The sequence below is a fragment of the Colletes gigas genome, unplaced genomic scaffold, assembly GCF_013123115.1.
Source record: "Colletes gigas isolate AHSC1104 unplaced genomic scaffold, ASM1312311v1 Colletes_gigas_Sc00055, whole genome shotgun sequence".
Classification (NCBI taxonomy): domain Eukaryota; kingdom Metazoa; phylum Arthropoda; class Insecta; order Hymenoptera; family Colletidae; genus Colletes; species Colletes gigas.
In genome coordinates, this window is record NW_025106684.1 from 570,705 (window position 1) to 590,226 (window position 19,522).

Here is a 19,522-nt window from a genome sequence, read left to right on the forward strand (position 1 = left end):
TACAATTCATTCCCGTTGTGGCGCTATGTGCATTCAACCTACGTTCACGTGATAGCGTAACACCTTAAAGTTTGCTCTACAATGCTGACCAACAATCAAATAAGAAACTATCGAAGATTCCCTAGGCTACAGGAATTTTAATGGAGTTACATGATTGCATACTCGATGGTTATTAATCGAGTTTCCATTAATTCCCGTTGCGGCGCTATATGTACTAAACCTAAATTCACGCAATAGCGTAACAAGATTATCTAATATTCAAACACAAAGTAATATTAAAAGTAAATTTATGAAATAAACCACAATGATAAGAAAAACCTTCTTCCCTTTTGTTTTAAATTATTTCAATACGACTAATAATACTATAATTTCATTTTAAATTGTCCTATACCAAGCTAAATTGTAAATGGAACTTTCTAGAAATCTTTACACATTATATTAAGCGTCACTATGTACATACATTTATATAATTTAGTAAAATAATGCTATTGCATTACAAAACTTTATTGTATTTTATTAATATGTTATATTCTGAATAATTCTCCATAATAAATTACATTAAATAGTATTCGAATTTGGCTATTCTACAACTTTACACTAGTAATAATCTCCACTGCCCCCTTCCTATTCTTTAATTAAAAAGGAAAATAAAACAAATATATAAACATGATGACATCTCTCAAATCAAACAGTTTTTATCATTTTTGCAAGAAACTTGTTAGAGAAAATAATATAATAATAATTACTTGTAACGTAATATGTACAAATAATTCATAAAATATAAAGTACTAATATCAAAGCGTAGATTTTATCGTTTTTTATTTTTCGTAGATGATTTTTAACAAACAAAATTCTGTCATTTATAAATAAATATTGTAGTCGTTAAAATATATATACTATACGTAAAATGTAATGTTTACCGATTGCAAATATTAAGTTTTATGATTGTAAATTGTATTACGAATATAATATTAGTCAAAATAAATCCAATGTATGTAATTGTGTTTTCCGTTTATTTCTATTGATAAATGTGTAAAATACAAAATCATTTAGTATATTTTTTCTATAACGAATAATTTCCGTTGAAGATGAAATAATTGAATCATTAATGAATTCAAGGGCTTTTGCATTAGTGTAGCCCCCACTTGCCAATCAATTATTATCAATATAGCTTGTTGACACGCATGACTTCCAGTTACTGTCGAACTCCACTATAGTGTAGCACACGTTTACGTGACACATATGTACATTTGGCATATTTCAATGTTTTGTGGTTTATATGTATTAGATTTATTGAAAAATTCTGGTCATTTGTCACGTAATTACAGCAGATATATGGAAAGTTTTTTTTTTTGCCATAAAAATGGAATGAAGTTGCTAAAACTGACGAAAATTACATTGTAAATTAAATATTAATAAACAGTATAAAAATGTACTATTTAATTTTACTTAAAGAATAGCCAGAACTTTCCAATAGAACTAATATTATCAATTTGAGTGTACAATATGTTTTTTTACTTATGGCTCAAAAAATAATTATAAAACTCGAGTATTTGTTATGTAAATTTATAATGCATTTTTTAAATATACATACAGTGAAATATATATAAAGTGTAATTTATTTAATTAATTGAAATAACACTAAGAGTTTCTTACTTATTTACAGATAACATTTAATCATGGAACAAATATGCGAAGAACCACATCTTAATATAACAATAGATGAAAATGAAATTATTGATGGTGCTAAAGAAATAATTAAAAGAATTAGGCAAACATGGCCCTTAGATAAGCTAAATTTTAAGGTAACAAATTAAAAAGGTGTATATATTTTTTAATGCTTTGACATTATGCATTTTGTTTTTTAAGCTATTATATGCTTTCATTAACATTTTCATAAACTTCCAGTAAACTGTTTAATGTACATACATTAACATTCCTTATATTTTTTATAATTAATTTTCTTTTCAATTTGTACAGTGCAATACAATGGTTAATATGAAAATCATGGTAATAAAAGAACTAACTTTATATCCTTATCTGTAACTTATCTTTCGGTAACAAGTTTGTTTTTCTTGAATTCTTATCATTTGGAACAAAAATCACAGTACTATATTATGAATTTGATTTACTCCTCTAATAATAGTGATTGTGAGAGAGATCAATTTATTTATTGTATACTTTTTGTCATTAAATCAAATTGACTTAAAAAAATGATTTCATACCTGTATTAAATGTATTTTAATTCTTCATACATTAATGATAAAAAAAAATGATTAAAAAAAAAGATAGGTAAACTTTATTTTCAGATATTTACTGATGGAATTACAAATAAACTTATAGGAGTGTGGTATTCTGGACATTACAATGATATGGTTTTGGTCAGGGTATATGGGCATAAAACAGATTTGCTGATTAATCGTAAAGACGAAACAAGAAATATTCGAGTGAGTGTAAATATTATAGAAAAAACAAAGGTAAATCAAACGAGTACAAAGAAATATATATCTATATTTTCAACAGATATTAAACAAAGCAGGTTTTACACATTCGATTTATGCTACATTTAATAATGGTTTAGCTTATCAGTTTATTGAAGGTATTACACTTACAACAGAAATGGTAAGAAATCCTGATGTGTATACTTTGATTGCTAAGAAAATGGCTCAAATGCATAAACTGAAACCGGATGATGCCGAAATACCCAAAGATGCATGTATTTGGAATAAAATAGAAAAATTTATGGAAATTATGCCAAAAGAATTTTTCGATGAACTGAAGCAGACAAGGTAATATCGCACTATAATAAAAAATATCAAGTTTGGATCTGTATTTTTTCTTTTTTTACTTATTATTCTTGCTTTCAGATTTGTGAAACTTATAAAACCAGTTAGCGTGTTAAAACAAAATTATCAGCTCTTAAAGAAGACACTTTTAGATTTGAATAGCGAAGTAGTCTTTGCCCATAATGATTTGCTTCTAGGAAATGTACTTTACAATCGGAAGGAAAATATTGTTACATTTATTGATTTTGAATATACTGCATACAATTATCAAGCTTTTGATATAGCTAATCATTTCGCAGAATTTGCTGGTAATTTAAATCTATTTTTATGCGATATTTCATATGTGGTATATTTTTAATTTTTATACTATCTTTGTATGTACGAAAAATATGTAAAATTATATTCAGGTAGATAAAATTTTGTTTTAGGTATTGATAATCCTGATTATTCTTTGTATCCTGAAGAAGAATTGCAAAAAACGTGGCTAAATATATATCTTCAGGAATACAATAATGTAAACTATGTACCTGAAAATGAAATTAATTTACTGTATATACAAGTAAATAAATTTGTTCTTTTGTCACACTTTTTTTGGGGTTGTTGGGGACTTATACAGAGCGAACATTCAACAATTGACTTTGATTTTTTAAAGTAAGTACAGTCAGAAAGTGTTATAAATGATAAGTAGGTATGTATTAGAAAGTTTTGTGCATTTTTTACTGAAAATTTTTGTAACAATTTTTTACTATACCTTATGATTGATACTGTAGAAGTATATTTATAAAATTATCTCTTATCATTCAGTATGATATTTTATAGGTATGCTGCAATACGATTTAATGAATATTTCAAGTGGAAAGAAGAATACCTTCACATAAAATTATAAAATTTTAAATAACTTTTTATTTTGACGATTTTATATATTTAATTGAACTAGCATTCCTACAGTTTTACTATAATCAATATTTTACATTCTGTTATGTACAAATGAACATTTTATAACAAAAGGTATATATGTATATACATACACAAACACAAAGCTCTGTTATAAACTTACATAAATGTAATATCATATTTACCAGTATTATGTAGATAATGTACAAATATTATTGTTAAATTTATATATATATATAAAGTGTTATCTTCGGAATATAACGTTGTTTAAAAAAGGACACCAAATTTTTGTATTTATAAATAGAAATATATTTTCATACAACCTGTAATGTCCCTGCGCATATCCTTAATGTTTAAGAACCTCCAGATTTACAATCTGTTACGTTCAATCACCTTTTCTACATATAGAAACGCGAACGAAACAGAATGCTTTGAAAAGAAACATCGAAATTACTTTTAGTCTCGAACCCATATTAAAATTACTTCTGGGTTTAGTCAAGCTATATATTATTTGCGTTTCGTAAAATTACTTGTTAAATAAATCTTCGATATCCGCATTTTGTCCGATATTATCAAATAAAACAAGAATTATTGAACTTAGAAACCAGGAATTATATGTTATAAGTGCAATTTCGAATAATCTTGCGCCGTAGATGTGCATATACACATTATATTCAAACTGTTAAACCGAAGTCATATGGTAAAGTCAGTCGTTTGACTAGCAAGTATGTTTTTGTCTGTGAGGTGATCACGTACGCATTGCACTCACTATAAATCAGTGTTTATTTTTAGTAGAGGCTTCGAAGATTTTCAGAAATACTTGTAAATACGCGCGTTGTAGCCAAGAAATGTAGAAATTTACAATTTAATCCAACTACGAATGGCCGTTCGGAACAATTTATGCGAAAATTCTGACTATTGATATTCAAAACTGCCCGTATCCATATATAGTGAAAACGAACTCTCAGACGCAAATATATTCAACAGAACCACGAGCATCCGTAATTCGTTTACTTGGCTTTGAGTGTGCGTACCTGTCACAATATACAGATTAACACACGGAACGAATCAAACAACAGTCGAATCGAACGCCAATAATACTGCCGACGGAGTGTTTATTTTTCTTTTCGACAGTAGATACCTTTCCATCGAAGTATTTTCATTAATCGAACACAGTGTATTATTATTTGAAACTTAAACAATAGCGCGAAACACACAGTGTTGCCACAAACCTACTCGTCGAATCAAGCCAATATTGTTTTATACTTTCTCTTGTTTCGTTCTAATTAGGTACTCACGAAAGCTTCGGTTGGTTCTAATCTTAAAAGCCGAACGTTATTTAAAAAAAGAAAACGGGGAAAGGGATATTTCGAAATATATTCGGAATTTCACGAAAAAAATTGAATGAATTGTGCATATAAGTTGTGCATGAGTCCCGGCATCGTGAGACAGTGTTCCGATTTTTAAAATTTCTTTTTGGAATACATTGTGTACTGATTGTGTAAGATGCATATTGTGTGCAAATGTTTGAACGTGTCCATTAAATCCAGGGGCACTGAACTACAAAAGGTCAACATTGACGATATTGAATTGACACCTCAAGAGCAGACCGACGGTTTCTTTCGTCAGGTGAAAGAAATAACTTTTTTTATAATAATTGTCATAAATATTTACGAAACCTTTCAGTCTCTTATGAATGTTGAATTTACATATCAATGATCGATGAATATTTTTTTTATGTAAGTCACAATAATTTTTTTTTAAACTTCTAATAGTTTCTTTTAGTCGATATATAAAGTATATTTAATGAAATTATGTTATAGTAAAATAAGCAGTATTTATTTAATAATAATAAATTCTATTCTTCAAATAGTATAAAAGAATATAATACTTTTTAATGAAAATATTCTTTTTGTCCTAAACAGAATCTTGCAACAATATCAGAACTTGATGGTATCACTAAAGAACAACCAGGTTTAGTGGAGATAAGGAATGTAGGATCATGGGTTATTCATCGTTGTTATAATTGCTCAATGTACACACATGCTATACACAAAGATTATGGTGCTGCTTTAGTTCTTATTAATAGTGATATTGTTGTAAGTATAAATTTCCCTATAACAATAAAGTGTAGGGCAATTGGTTTGTTAGAACTTTTATTTCATCAATCAACTTTATATATTTCTTTTTATTTAAGCTTAATATAAGTTATAATTTAATTAATTAGTTTAATTATTAATTCTTTCTCAAATAATAGACCAGAAAGTGTGCCTAATTATAAAGTTAAATCTAAATTCATGTTGTCGATCTTAATTTGTGCGCATTTTATTTTTATTACATTGTGCTTTTTATTGTAGACTTCGACCGAAGAAATAAACATATTAAAGTCCAATCCAGATTGTAGTCCAATATTTAGAATAATACTTGCTCACAATACTTTGGATGAATTTGATTACCTGCAGCCCACCAAATTTTCTGGTAAATTAATTAATAATTACAAGTGTTTACTAGTCGGGTGTGATTTAAACATAAGTTTGAAATGATGAAAAGTAAAGATGCATTTCAGTCTTTGTTTAGAATATATACGTATTTGTTATATATTTTATTTCATTTATCCAGTATCACAGCTACCCAACAATATACAAGTGGCTTTGGGTGGTCTCCAAAAGCAGCTCGAAGAAGCTGTTCAACGACAGTCTGCAGAAATAGAAGATAAAATTCGTGTTTTCACATCAGAGCAGTATCAATTATTAGAGCAGTTCCGTGAGAGAGCTCATAAGGAGCACAGAATATTAACAAGGTCTTACACGCAAATCACTGATATACGGTATTATTTCGTAAACAGTAAATTTATATCTATACATATTTCGCAGGTTAATATCCAAAGAAGAGGAAACAAATAGATTAACAAATAATATAGAAACACCTCCTACAACTCCAGATAGTTTTACAACCAGTTTAACTACCTCTACAGCTAATATGGTAAATCCGATGTCACAAGTAATATCAGACGAAACAAAAATTATTACTGGTCCTAATGTTAAACATGAAGCAGGTGCTAAATATTCTCCTAATAATTCTCTTGTTGTAAGTTCATTGTACATTTAAAAATATACTCACAAATGATTATTTTAAATATGTAATATAAAATATTTGATTAATGTTTCATAGAATGGTAATGTAGATAAGAAAGATCTATTATACAGATATACTAAAGAACAAACTAGTTTTGACACAGAAGCTTTATTTCCGTTGGAAGGAATGGAAGAATCCCAGATTATTAACCCTGTTCAATCTTCGGAAGAAGGATCTGATACAGATGGTACGTTTTCGTTATGTAAATCTTAATTTGAATGTAACTACGTGGGTAATATTATCGATGTCTTATTCAGATTCAGGCCAAGATGAAGGTATTCACATGCCAAGAGGACAGAGAGGTGGACATCCAACATTAGCTAAATCATTACCAGTTAGTGTTCCATCTTTTCCTTCGTTTGTACGTAGAACAGTTCAAGATCAGGATGATGATCAGGTATAAATATATATTTACTTCTTCTCCAGAGTTTAAACTATTATTATTGATAATATAGTTATATGTAATTATGGTATATACACTGTCATACGTGAGTGTATACAGTAGTGCCCACATAAGTTACCGCGGTTATCCCCACTAATTCTTAGAAGCCAAGCGGCTTCGACATCGAGCGTATCAAGCGTAACTTGACGCCGGTCGTTATCGATAGATTATACATATACAGGGTGTTCGGCCACCCCAGGGAAAAATTTTAATGGGGGATTCTCGAGGCCAAAATAAGACGAAAATCAAGAATACCAATTTGTTGATGGAGGCTTTGTTAAAAAGTTATTAACGTTTAAAGTTCCGCCCGTACTGAATTTTTTTCTCGAAAATGTGCAGGATTACGAGGGTATGTCTATTCATAAAAAATGATTGTAATTGGCCCCCGCAATCGAAAATAATTTTTCCAGAATGATTTGAAATTTTTGAATTTAATTCTTAATAACTTTTTAACGAAGCCGCCATCAACAAATTGGTATTCTTGATTTTCGTCTTATTTTGGCCTCTGGAATCCCCCATTAAAATTTTTCCCAGGGGTGGCCGAACATCCTGTATATGGTTTCGGGTGCCAATTATTACATCTTACTCGCACTTATCCTCTTTCCTCATCTCTGTTGAATTTTGAGAAGTAATCATACCCACATAAATGACCGCGGCCGGTCCCGAGCTTGGTCATTTATGTGGGCACTACTGTATATTACAAACTAATAGATTTGACTAAAATCAATAAAATGCTATTTCAGTTGTCAAGAGATCCACATGATCCACATAATATACGAGCTTCAATTAAAGCTTTAGCTAAGAGCGTTCATGGCGATACAGTATTTGGAGACTTGCCACGTCCTCGATTCTCCACTCAAATCTGACTTTGCAACAATTTTAAAGAAAGAGAACGAGTTTACGATAAGAAAATAACATACATATAAAGTACCTATTATCCGTAATTTGTCTTTCAGTGAATGCTACAAGAGATTGATGTATGCAAAGACAGAAAATAAACATAGAAGTCTATAGACGTATTGATATTTTGCATATTTTGAATACATTTTAAAGTCAAAATGTTTTTCAAATCATGACTTTGTTAGTTTGTTCAGTTATTTTGTACAATGGAAGGATTTTTATATCTGCTGTGTTTCGAAGCTGTAAAATAGATGTGCTATATGTTTATTATTGGTCATGTAACGTATAATTTAACGAAATTTTTAGATTTCAAAAAGGAGTACAACGTGAAATTTATGATGCCATATCTGAAATAAAATCAATCTAGAAACAAATTAAGGAACAACAAAGAAAGTTTCTTATGTATCAATTAGTAACTAAGCTATTGGAACGATAATTTTACTATGATAGTTATTATTTTTACAACGTACTATTATCCTTAGCTATAGAAAAACTCATCATAAGTTATGTCAATAACTTTAATAACAGATTATTGTTATAGACTGCACTCATGTTATACATAATGTTTTACTATATTACATCAGTTCTTCATATTTGTTCAGTTTGTTTAGAATACCCAGTTCTTTATCAAGTAAGAGAGTTATGCATTTCTCGTGTAGATTCTATCATGCTCTTTTTTTTATTAATAATACTGGCATTAAGTTACATTTAGTGCAACTATGTAAAATGTTTATTAGTAGTATTTATTTTTTCTAAAAAAAGTACTATTTTTCACTACTATGTTGCAAATGACTATTTTCCATTACTTTCAAATATAATATCTGGGAATATTCATATAAAAAAAATTCATAATTTTTTTTATGTTTACTACGTGGTCTCTTAATATACGTATTTTGTGTCCAACTGCTGACTAACTAATAATCTTTAGTTCATTTATTAGTAAAATTAAAATCATATTTTCAGAAAGTAAACATTACGTTTCCAGGAAATATTTTTACTTATGTATTGTTTTTGTAAACGTATATACATGAACTTAAGACAGTATACAATGTATATGTTGCTATATAGAAATGTACGTAAAACATATTGAAAAGAAAAAAAAAAAAATGATTTATGTACGATTCTGTACAAACACGTTAAATTATGGTTAATGTTAAAATAGATAGTTTTAATTTACTTATATATTTTGAATTTGCTTCAGGCCACTTGCTGTGTTACTTTTTTATAGATTTATATCATTAGTTTCTTAAGGTTTATAATTTTTGTACGAATCAACAATCATGTGATAAGCAACAAGTTACAGATTAGAGACAAACAATGAAGCGAATTAGTACAAAAAAATATGTGGCTTTTCTAATCATGTAATGCACAATTATGAAATTGTATATCAATGTTCTATCGGTCAAATTGTAAAATGTCAAAAATGCTTCTACGATAAATCTTTGTCATATATAAAATTGATTATTGAAAATAAAGTGTTGCTATATGAAGAGAAAATAAAAAAAAATACATAATCAGATTATCATCGGTGCTTTTATTTCAAGATCCTTTACATTGTATAATGTAATATGTTTCAGTCGTTTCCTCTTTTACAAACTTGTATAAAAGATGTTCTAAAAATGCAAAAGATCTAGCATTCATGTAATTGATCGTAAAATTACATGATTTTAAACAGTATGGTAATATGTTACAAGATTTATCGTAATTATTTCATCACGAAAAATAATAGAAATAAATTTTCTTTTTGAGAAAAAAGTTACTGTAATATTATTATTTTTGCAAATATTTAATAAAAAACGAGAAAAATGTATTATACAACCTTAAAGATTATATTATGCAATTGAAATTTCCGTAAACAATTTCTTATTACCACCAATATCTTAATTGTGTGATTTGTCTCATTATAAATAATACTGTTGTTGAACGACACATTTATTTATTCAGGCAAAATTATGAAGTAATTAATTAAAAAATTAATTAATTGCAATTTTCATTTAATCGTTGTATACGTAAGTTATCAATTTTATATGTATATACAACCTCGGTTATCAATGGTTGATTACGACTTTATTTTTTGCAGCAAGCTCCATTTGTGCAGCGGCAACAGATTTCATACCCTCTTGAACATTTGATAAATTTGCTTTCCAGGCTGCTAATAAATCACGTAGCTGCATCCACTGTGGCCGACCAAACGTTCTATGCATAGTACTTGAAATAAGAACTTTGCGACCAGCTTGATCCATACGAGCTCTAACGAGTTTTGTTTTTAGTACTGAAATATTAATACATATTTTTTTCACATAAACATGCATTTAAAAAAATTTATAAAATAAATTTTAACAACAATGTGAATGTCGAATACACGGATAACTTAATAAAAGAAAAGTTTTATTAAGCCAGTACTGATTCTTTTATATACCCTGCATATATTATCTCTATTTTTACGATTAAGCCTGGAGATTAGTTTCATTTATGCAGGGTAACGCGTGTTCACTATTTTAAAGCAAACTAAGTAACATACATGTTTTAATTACGTACCATCAATAATGAAGCTTTCCACTTCATCTTCTGTAATCTGCAATTCCTCCTGTATTGTGTCAAATGACATTTCAGGGTTCGTTTCCGCTAATTGCATGAATGTTAATAATCTCATTTTCTTCATGTTCTGTTCGTGATTTAATCCTACAAAGTGAATGTATAATGTATCATTTTTATTAACAATAATATTTTGAACGTTTAATTAAATGCTTAAATACCAAGTTGATGTTCTACGAATTCCTTGTGATGTTGATAAAAGTGTAGGTATCCAGGTAATTTATCTTTCACAAATACCAAAAGTAAATCATGAATGAGTTCCCCTTCTAAGAATTTCACTGGTTTTAATGCAAGTAACGGATCAAGTAGAAATGTGTTTGGATCTGCTAATGCAGCTAAAATACAACGTTGTGCATCTTCTCTGGCTGCAGAAGCATTTTCTGCTGTATAAGTTCCTAATAGTTCCACCATAACTGCAGCAGCCTGTTCTCTGTATAATTTTTTTTTTTACTCAATATGTATCACTACATTTCATTAAATGATTCTAAAATAAAATTTAACTTACCCTTGTTTGCAACTTAAAAGTACTTCATGAAGTAACCTTAGTAATTTTTGCATTTGTTCGGTCGATGGTGGGAATGATGCAAATTGTTGTTTCAATTGTTGTATTCCTCCGTACACTGCTTTTACTTGTTCCACATTGCGTGCAATTTGAACTATGTGGTAATAAACATGATATCTCATTGGAGAGTCATCAGAAAGAGATTGGAATAACAACCATAATCTAGAAATATTTTAGATTATATTATCATATCGAAACGTTTATAACATTTGTAGTATTTGGTTAAACTTTGTTTTGAGGGATTAAAAATTTTAGCCTATTTTTCTATCATTAATAAAATAATTTTTGTCATTAATACCTAAAACAAAGCACAGCCCAATGTTCTTATCAACTTACGCTTTTAAGCACACTAAACCAAGTTTGTAACCAGGCGCTTTGGTTAGTTTTTCACAAAATGCTAATATTAAATTTTCTGCCCGTTCCGTAGGAATCTATAACAATAAATTTAAAATAATTTATTAACTTTAGGCTATTGAAACATATACAATCTTGATATATGAAAACGCACGGTACTTACCACTATCATAATTGATACAATGTCATTTAACACAGTTTCAATTTCATTTTCGTTACCCTCTTTAAAACAGGCTTCACACACGCCAATAATTTTGTGCAAATCATCCTCGATACCCTTCGGAGATTTTTCTTCGCTAATTTCAGCACCCAAACCTTTAAAATATACCCTCAGTTCCTGTGCCTAGAGGCCAATGAGTAATACAAAATATTTATTTTAACTACATATATTTAACAAAAGAGAATGTTAGAGTCAATTCTAGTAAGGATATTCGAAAGAATAATAAAAAAAAAAATTGTTAATAAAAAAAATTTGTTGAAAACTTGGTATAACCTAGAACTTGCAGATGTTTATAGCGATAAATTAATTTACGATATAATAACATTTTAAAAACAGCATTGTAAAGGTTCAATCATTTAACATAATGTAAATATGTTTTACCTGATCTTCTAAAGGTAATTCCATAAAAATCGCTGGAACCTGCATTTTTATAAGTACTACCACGTTTCTATAGACTAAAGTTTGTTAGTAGAGAGAGACCGACAGACTATTCGAAATCAAAGTATTGAATCACATGGAATGAGAGAAACATACATGCAAAGAAAAGAGTAGCTCATTGTTACCAAACGCGAAACCGGTGCCACTCTCTATTTAGAGAAAAATAAAATAATATTACCAACTTAAATGTTCATTCAGATTTCGGCGGCGATTGGCAAACTTCGGTAAATTTGAACCGATTTGTTTTAATTTTAATACCGTGAATTATGAATACGGATGTCATTTGTTTTTTTGCGATTTTCAATTTTATCACGTAAGAATAAAAATAAGCTGCGACGAACTAAGCTAATAAAGCTTAAATAATGCCACTTAGCGATTCAGTCGTGCGATAACTATAAACTTGTGAGGACATGCGTTGGCGTGTGATTTCCGTCAATAGCATTATTAATGCACTCTTGCCTATTGGTACATATGTATCTACATATATCCACATAGTTAAAACGCGAATCCCGCCACATAAATTCTGATTAGTTGTAAATTGAACTTTAATTTTTCTAAAGTCACCAGTTTGTATTTGTATACAAAAATTCTACGTCAGGTTATGTTCGATACTTTGGCGACTTCAGAATAGAAAACATTTTCTATTTAAAAGAAGTACGTATGTACGTTCAATTCTCGGTTACAAAGCACCGTGTTAACAATGTGTGATTATTAAAGTCTTATACCGAACGATCTTCATATCTTTATTTATATTTTTTTTCGTGAAAAACCTATTTTTGAATATAGTAGTTTCCGGTACGTTTCCACCACTTCCGTGGACGGCCATTTTATAAGACGCTTCGTGTTCGCGTATGTTTGCATGTACGGTGTCTTTTATTCTTTTTAATTGCGAACTTCGAAATAAATTCTTGAAGTAGTTTAAATCGTTTGTGCGGTGAAAGAGGCCTCAAGGATGATCAAGCAAGAGGAGTAAGTATGAAATAAGCATTTATACAAATTTTGCGACGTTTCCCTTATCGGCGTACAGAATCGTGGACGATTAACGTAAACCAACGCTAATTATTTCATTACGTCGCTGGCGTATATTTTTTAAGAAACATTTTTGTTAGTCCCGCAATATTAGCAGAAATTTCTATAGGTTATGAAACAGGCTATGCATGTTACATTTTATATACATTATCAAGAATAATAGCTAAAGCCATCTTCTCATGCACGTTACATCTATGTGCTTTTATTAAAATTAGGAGTCAAATACCAAATAATGATGAAAGAGACAGAAGTAGGGAACGTGATCGTAATCGACGATCGGATAGACAAACTCGCATAAATTCTACTAGCCGTGATCGAAGCAGAGAACGTAACGATCGTGGTGGCAGAAAAGCATCAGATCGTCGTATTTATGTATCGAACATTCCCTACGATTTTCGATGGCAAGATCTTAAAGATCTTTTTCGAACCGAGGTCGGAAAAGTCGCGCACGTTGAACTTTTCACAGATGAAAATGACAAACCAAGAGGCTGTGGCATTGTTGAATTTGAAGATTCAGATTCTGTAAAGGTTGCTGTAGAAAAAATGCACAGATACGATATCAAAGGGAGAAAACTTGTGGTAAAAGAGGTAGTTAGTATATTGTTATTGTTACAAACTTGATACAACTTTAAATTGATAATATTTACAGTGTTGGGTATAGGCTTTATAATGTTCTTTCATTTTAGGACTTTGACATTGAACGTGATAAATATGGTCGTTTGGCAACAGCTCGTAACAATGACAGAGTTCGTGATGACAGATTTAGGGATCCACCCAGACCACAGGGTGGTGGGAGACAAAATATGAATGCTCCTAGTGGTGGCGGTGGTGGTGGTGGTGGAGGCGGCGGCGGTGGGGGTGGTGGAGGTGGCGGAGGCGGTGATAATAAATTTGGAAATACCTATGGTCTAAGTACCCAGTTTTTAGAATCCTTAGGCATTAACGGGCCATTAGTTACTAGAGTATTTGTGGCAAACGTAAGTGCATCTTAGTATAAGAAATATAATAAACCATTATATCATTCTATAATGTAAACATGAGTTCTGTACTTTGTATACTTAGCTTGATTATAAAGTGGATGAAAAGAAGTTGTTAGAAGTATTCAAATTAGCTGGTAAAGTGCTGCATGTTGAGTTAGGGAAGGATAAAGATGGAAAATCGCGAGGATTCGGAGTTGTAGAATATGATCATCCGGTAGAGTCGGTACAGGCTATATCCATGCTTCACAATCAGCAACTTTTCGACAGGCGTATGACTGTTCGACTCGATAGAGCAAATGAACCAGACATGCCGCCAAAATTACCAGAAGGTATGTACTAGTACCTATTATACTTAAAATTTATTATCTGGGTAAAGAAATTGAGGTAAATCTTAAATGGAAAATAGGTTTGAAGGGAATTGGAATGGGCCTTGGAGCTGGTGGAAATAGATTAATGGATGTAGCTAGAAATATTCCCAATGTTCAAGCAAACAATCCACCAGTTGTAAATCCTATTTCTGCTCCTGTCTTGGCTGCTGGAGCCTTTGGTGCTGGTTTAAATAACGTTGTACCTGCACAATTAGGTAAGTTCCGAAGTTACATAATGGATATAATTATGTTAATACATGTAACAAGGAAATACTGAAAAAAATATTTGTGTGTTTGCAGCATCCGCGTTGACAAACACAAATGCTGCAGCTCTTCAAGCAAGCCTTGCTGGAGGTTTAAGTGCAAACTTGACCACCAGTTCTCTGCTGAATTCATCTTTGACAAATGAATTGGCTTCTAATTTAAATAGTTTTGGCGGAGGAGTCGGAGGTTTGTCTAATTTACAGGCCTCATTATCTGGCGGAGGAGGCAACAATTCGTTCGCACCGCGAGGCTTATCTAAAATGGACAATGATGTAGGCTTCGGTGGAAACAATGCTTTTGGTGGTTCTAACTTCGGCGGCGGCAGAGATTTTGACAGTGGATTCAACAGAGACAATGATCGCGGTCCCGGCGGCGGCGGTGGTGGTTTTGTCGGGAATCAAGGTCAAGGAGGAGGTGGTAACAGACAGAATACGAATGGTTCGCGACCGATGTCGGATACTGTTCTTATAGGAAATGTGAGTTATATTTTTTTATCTTATTTTCTCTAAAGGTAATATTTTTCGAGATGTTCAGCTACTAAAGTACATACTAATATTTAACTTGGACTGATTTTTAATCGTAGTTTTAAAGTCGTTTTTCGAATAGAACATTTTCTAAGACTATTCGGATGGCTCGGCTTAAGTACTTCGCCCTAGATAATTTATGAACAAAAATTTGTTCTTTAAACTTAAATAAAGTTTATGTATTTGTATATGCGTGTGATTGTTACAGCTACCACCAAACACGACGTGGCAAATGTTACGTGATAAATTTCAAGATGTTGGGGAGGTCAAATTTGCTGAAATGCGGGGCACCGACATGGGAATGGTGCGATTCGCAAATGAATGGGATGCTGACCGTGCTGTGTGTATCCTTTCACAAATATACTTTTCAAAGTAAAACTATTTGCATTATGTAATACGCGACATATACAAATATATTTAAAGAATGTATATGTTTAGTATTACATAATAGAAATTGTTTTAATATTATTTTTATACGAAAATGTATTCGAAACGGAGACTAACATTTGAATGATTTTTCTTAATAATATGCATAGCTATGATGAATCGATCACGTATTGACGGCAGAACGATTGATGTTCGTCTGTACTAAAAGCTGGAAAACACACTTAAGGTAACATTAATAGAGAGCCTCTACAGAGCTTGATGCTTAACCGTAACTTATTGATGCAGCGAGAGGAGACTGGGGTGTTCGTATGTCGTCTGCAGGATTGTTCCACTCCTGATGACAATACTTGAAATTCATCCTAGTTGTGTGGCAGAACTTAGGACAGTGGGTGAGAAGTATCTGTCGTTGGAAGATCAACAATCGTGTTTTAATGCCTACTTCAACGTCGAAACACTTATTGGCTGCCGGTGATCACCCTTCCTTTCTACGACTGTTTCACTTAAAATTCTTTACCAGATTATCGTTCCTTTTTACAGTGGAAGTCTATTAATGGTTCACTCCCAAAATCAGTTTTTTCGAGTGATTGATACATAGTTTAATTGTTAGGTTTAGGTTCATAATGTTCAACGTAATCTGTAGGTTTTTCAGTATGTAGGAGTATGCTATTTACAGTAATTATCAAACGTAGCTTGTAAGTTTATTTCTTAGTTTTCATGACGAGAGATCAATCAGTTTTCCCACATTCCGGTTGAACGTGACGCTCTGGTCGTTCGCGGACTGGTCAATCGATCAGGGACGGATTAATCTTTCAAGCATAAATATTTACGCGATATAGCTATTACGGGCTTTACAAGTTAAAGTTTATCCATGTATGATAGATACTTTCATGCACAATCCTACACAGATCGTGGATGTGTGTCGATTTTTCTGTGGTATCGGTCGCAATCTATTCTTGTATCTAATACATAACAAGATACATCATGGCTCAACAGGGGACTGTGTATTGTTTCCATTGTAGTTCTACGGTCTGATCTTTTACTCGTCGCGCCACATCGTTCTAGTAATTTGGAGATTCAAGTAGTGTATAAAAATTTTAGTTGTCATTAGGATGGTCCCTTCTAGTTCACTCGCTTTGAGACTTCAGCGAACGAACATTGGATGACTTTGTACCCAAAATTTGGCAGAATTGTCGTACGAATTGTGCATCATAATATGTTTACCAAAAAATACGAAATACGAATGTTTCTCCAAAGGGCGAACAATTTTTAATATCTTCTGGTGTTGAAAGAAATGAACATAAAATAGGGGGTTTCCAGCTAATTTTATAACCAAATTTTTTGGTAAACATATTTTCTCTCGCCATGTAGATCTCGAGGAACATTCTGCGAATTGTATAACACTCTTGTATAACCACAACATCATGACAGTGATTGAATAAAATCCAAATCCGTTTTGACTACAAAAAACATACTGGTCGTTGTGTTTTATTTCTGTGTTGTTGTGATTCTTTATACTTTAAGCAGGTCAAGCTGTGGATATGCATTGGCAAGGAGATATATATATCGTTTCTGCAATTTATGTGTGTAATATATTTTTGCAGGATGAGAATTCCAACTCCATTGCACTTTAAACTGGAATTTCTGCTTAAAGATTTTACAATGTGTTCTTTAGATGTAGATATCCCTATTTACTTTTGAGATACTGAAGCTCTGCAATCCTTATGATGAATATTTGTTTAAATCGCAGGTGAGATACTTTTTCAGGTGATTGTGGTTTGCTATTCCTCTATGCTGAATGTATTTCAAGAAGGAATAATTTGCTTGAAATCTGTTATCAAAAATTTTATCCTGTTGTACTGGAACATTGTTAAAACAATATTCGGATCGTCAAGTTATACATAGTATTCTTTCTCTGAAGATTGTTAACACAGTTTTACTGTAGATTGAAGTAGTGTCTTAAAAAGGTTTCAGGGGAAGTTAAGACTAGATGGTAATGTGGCATTTCGTTCCTAACACTGTGGTTGATTCTTATTTATTATAGCATTGAGAGTGCATCTTCCACATTCACTGATAATGATGTTTGGTCTTAAAAAATTGCAAAATTTTATATGTTCTATGTTGACTGATGTAATTTAAGAAGCGAACCCTCGGTTTGGTAATTATAACTTCTATGGTAAGTGCTGGCGAATTTTTTATATTCTGGTCTTTGCTACAGTTGCCAAGGAAACATTTAATGCGTGTTATTATGCATATTGTTACCTTTTTAATAATCGTCGTCGATCTTCGCTGTGTGGTTGCCAAATTTGTTTCTTAACATTTGAAGGACGTTGTATCTTTTTTTCTTATAGTATCATTGATGTTAGATAGGGTCTTATTTAATAACGCATGGGATCGTGTGCAATGGTGTTTGCTGTACTATTTCCGTCGTAAGTGATCAGACATTCGTGTTTTTACTATTCCATGAGAAATGTTAGTGGAAGGATTTATGTAACCATTCCTATGAATATTGGAAACTTAGGGACAATAGAATTTTCTCCTTGATATAATTCATACATGTTGTGGTGGCCAAACATTTATTTAAAAGGAAAGGCATTAGATATTATTTATAAAAATCAAATTTTTAGGATGCTGGTGCGGATTAAATATATTTTGGATATATTATTAACTGGTGAATAGCAGCCAACACTTTACACGAAAATGAGGTAAGTCTAAGAATTACAAAAACAGATTTTTATGTATATATGTTCTTCTTCCAGGAAAGCTATCTTGCCTGATCACAAGGTTGTCGAATGGTAAGTGTCGTAAGGTGAAATTCAGTGTTATATTTACGAATAGAAATACAATAGTGTCTGTTTATATACATAAGTTCTGCTCGGATATATGGAAAAGAATTATCCTCGCCACAATTTTCTTTTCTGGCGTACGAGACCGGTAAACTCGAACAACCAAGTAAACAAAACTCTGCTCTTAAAGCTATAAAACTGTTGTCACACCATACATTTTAGCTTGATATAAAAAAAAAATGATAATTCAATTCCTAGAATGAATTTTAGATTTAGATTTGGGTAGCCCGTTGTTTTCTTAAATTATTTATTGTTTATTTTTGTATATAACCGGAAACTATTGCAAATAAACATTGCGTTATAATATTAATCACATTTGTATTTCCACAGTATTTATATTATAAAACAGTTAAATTGGGTGAGTATAAGATATTTTTTTTAGAGAATCAGTGTTTGTGAAAAACGATAAAAGTGTGTGAATCAATCGCCGAGATAAAAAAAAAACCTGTTTGAAAAGTATAAATATGTTGAGTTTGAAACACCGTCGACGAAATTATAAACTCTGTGTGGTTTGTTTAAAATTTTGCTACAATTGTGTTATTTAGTGTCAAGTGGAAGTAGTTACAAGTTTTCGAAAAAAATACCTTATTGAAGCATCTAGTATCCGTTAATTTTTATGTGTAAATAATTTATAATACTTATAATCTGTATGTATGTTTATTACATATGAAATAAAGTTACGTTTAAGAACCGATGGAAATGAATTGTTCAACTAAATATCATGCTATAAATTAAAATATGCGCGTAGCTTTAATATTTTGAGTAATATTCCGAATTGAATACTTTTTACCATTGTCTAAT

The 19,522-nt window shown here is 31.0% G+C and overlaps 4 protein-coding genes across 8 annotated transcripts; 3 read left to right on the forward strand and 1 right to left on the reverse strand.

The window, feature by feature from the left end:
- The first annotated feature begins 1,208 nt into the window (after positions 1–1,208).
- LOC122403482 (ethanolamine kinase 1) lies at positions 1,209–3,805 on the forward strand. 3 transcript variants are annotated; one of them, XM_043407019.1, is made up of 7 exons: positions 1,209–1,244; positions 1,667–1,805; positions 2,310–2,447; positions 2,524–2,789; positions 2,868–3,094; positions 3,215–3,437; positions 3,606–3,805. In XM_043407019.1, exons 2-7 carry the CDS (start codon positions 1,680–1,682, stop codon positions 3,670–3,672), a joined length of 1,047 nt encoding a protein of 348 aa, XP_043262954.1. In that variant the 5' UTR covers positions 1,209–1,244; positions 1,667–1,679; the 3' UTR covers positions 3,673–3,805. The 3 variants fall into 3 exon arrangements, with proteins under 3 accessions (XP_043262954.1, XP_043262956.1, XP_043262955.1); XM_043407021.1 differs by lacking the exon at positions 1,209–1,244 and adding an exon at positions 1,265–1,400; XM_043407020.1 differs by lacking the exon at positions 1,209–1,244 and adding an exon at positions 1,429–1,560.
- Positions 3,806–4,418: 613 nt separating this feature from the next.
- Positions 4,419–8,773, forward strand: LOC122403478. Its single transcript, XM_043407017.1, has 8 exons — positions 4,419–5,309; positions 5,606–5,779; positions 6,038–6,158; positions 6,300–6,480; positions 6,554–6,767; positions 6,852–7,002; positions 7,073–7,212; positions 8,001–8,773. Exons 1-8 carry the CDS (start codon positions 5,187–5,189, stop codon positions 8,121–8,123), a joined length of 1,227 nt encoding a protein of 408 aa, XP_043262952.1. The 5' UTR covers positions 4,419–5,186; the 3' UTR covers positions 8,124–8,773.
- Positions 8,774–10,106: 1,333 nt separating this feature from the next.
- Positions 10,107–12,413, reverse strand: LOC122403472 (eukaryotic translation initiation factor 3 subunit M). Its single transcript, XM_043407006.1, has 7 exons — positions 12,270–12,413; positions 11,832–12,011; positions 11,651–11,745; positions 11,258–11,476; positions 10,914–11,182; positions 10,696–10,839; positions 10,107–10,429 (listed from the first exon to the last, which is right to left on the reverse strand). The coding sequence occupies exons 1-7, from the start codon at positions 12,312–12,314 to the stop codon at positions 10,206–10,208; spliced, it is 1,176 nt and encodes a 391-aa protein (XP_043262941.1). The 5' UTR covers positions 12,315–12,413; the 3' UTR covers positions 10,107–10,205.
- A 743-nt stretch (positions 12,414–13,156) lies between these two features.
- Positions 13,157–19,223, forward strand: LOC122403469 (heterogeneous nuclear ribonucleoprotein M). 3 transcript variants are annotated; one of them, XM_043407000.1, is made up of 10 exons: positions 13,157–13,295; positions 13,571–13,943; positions 14,042–14,332; positions 14,418–14,664; positions 14,742–14,918; positions 15,004–15,153; positions 15,244–15,443; positions 15,700–15,835; positions 16,028–16,104; positions 16,164–19,223. In XM_043407000.1, the coding sequence occupies exons 1-9, from the start codon at positions 13,279–13,281 to the stop codon at positions 16,081–16,083; spliced, it is 1,647 nt and encodes a 548-aa protein (XP_043262935.1). In that variant the 5' UTR covers positions 13,157–13,278; the 3' UTR covers positions 16,084–16,104; positions 16,164–19,223. The 3 variants fall into 3 exon arrangements, 2 of the variants coding, with proteins under 2 accessions (XP_043262935.1, XP_043262934.1); XR_006259624.1 differs by having other exon boundaries at positions 15,004–15,443; positions 15,700–15,831; XM_043406999.1 differs by having other exon boundaries at positions 15,004–15,443; positions 16,164–19,222.
- The last annotated feature ends 299 nt before the right edge of the window (positions 19,224–19,522 follow it).

Bases quoted from the DNA above. Each gene is read 5' to 3' on its own strand.
- LOC122403469 (XM_043406999.1), top strand. The intron at 14,333-14,417 runs GTAAGTGCATCT...TTGTATACTTAG, and splicing joins CTAGAGTATTTGTGGCAAAC to CTTGATTATAAAGTGGATGA. The intron at 14,665-14,741 runs GTATGTACTAGT...AATGGAAAATAG, and splicing joins GCCGCCAAAATTACCAGAAG to GTTTGAAGGGAATTGGAATG.
- LOC122403472 (XM_043407006.1), bottom strand. From the start codon at position 12,314: ATGCAGGTTCCAGCGATTTTTATGGAATTACCTTTAGAAGATCAG. The intron at 11,746-11,831 runs GTAAGTACCGTG...TTATTGTTATAG, and splicing joins TTGTATCAATTATGATAGTG to ATTCCTACGGAACGGGCAGA. The intron at 10,840-10,913 runs GTATTTAAGCAT...TTCACTTTGTAG, and splicing joins ATTCGTAGAACATCAACTTG to GATTAAATCACGAACAGAAC.
- LOC122403482 (XM_043407019.1), top strand. From the start codon at position 1,680: ATGGAACAAATATGCGAAGAACCACATCTTAATATAACAATAGATGAA. The intron at 1,806-2,309 runs GTAACAAATTAA...CTTTATTTTCAG, and splicing joins TAGATAAGCTAAATTTTAAG to ATATTTACTGATGGAATTAC. The intron at 3,438-3,605 runs GTAAGTACAGTC...GATATTTTATAG, and splicing joins ATTGACTTTGATTTTTTAAA to GTATGCTGCAATACGATTTA.
- LOC122403478 (XM_043407017.1), top strand. From the start codon at position 5,187: ATGCATATTGTGTGCAAATGTTTGAACGTGTCCATTAAATCCAGGGGC. The intron at 6,159-6,299 runs GTAAATTAATTA...TCATTTATCCAG, and splicing joins GCAGCCCACCAAATTTTCTG to TATCACAGCTACCCAACAAT. The intron at 7,213-8,000 runs GTATAAATATAT...ATGCTATTTCAG, and splicing joins AAGATCAGGATGATGATCAG to TTGTCAAGAGATCCACATGA.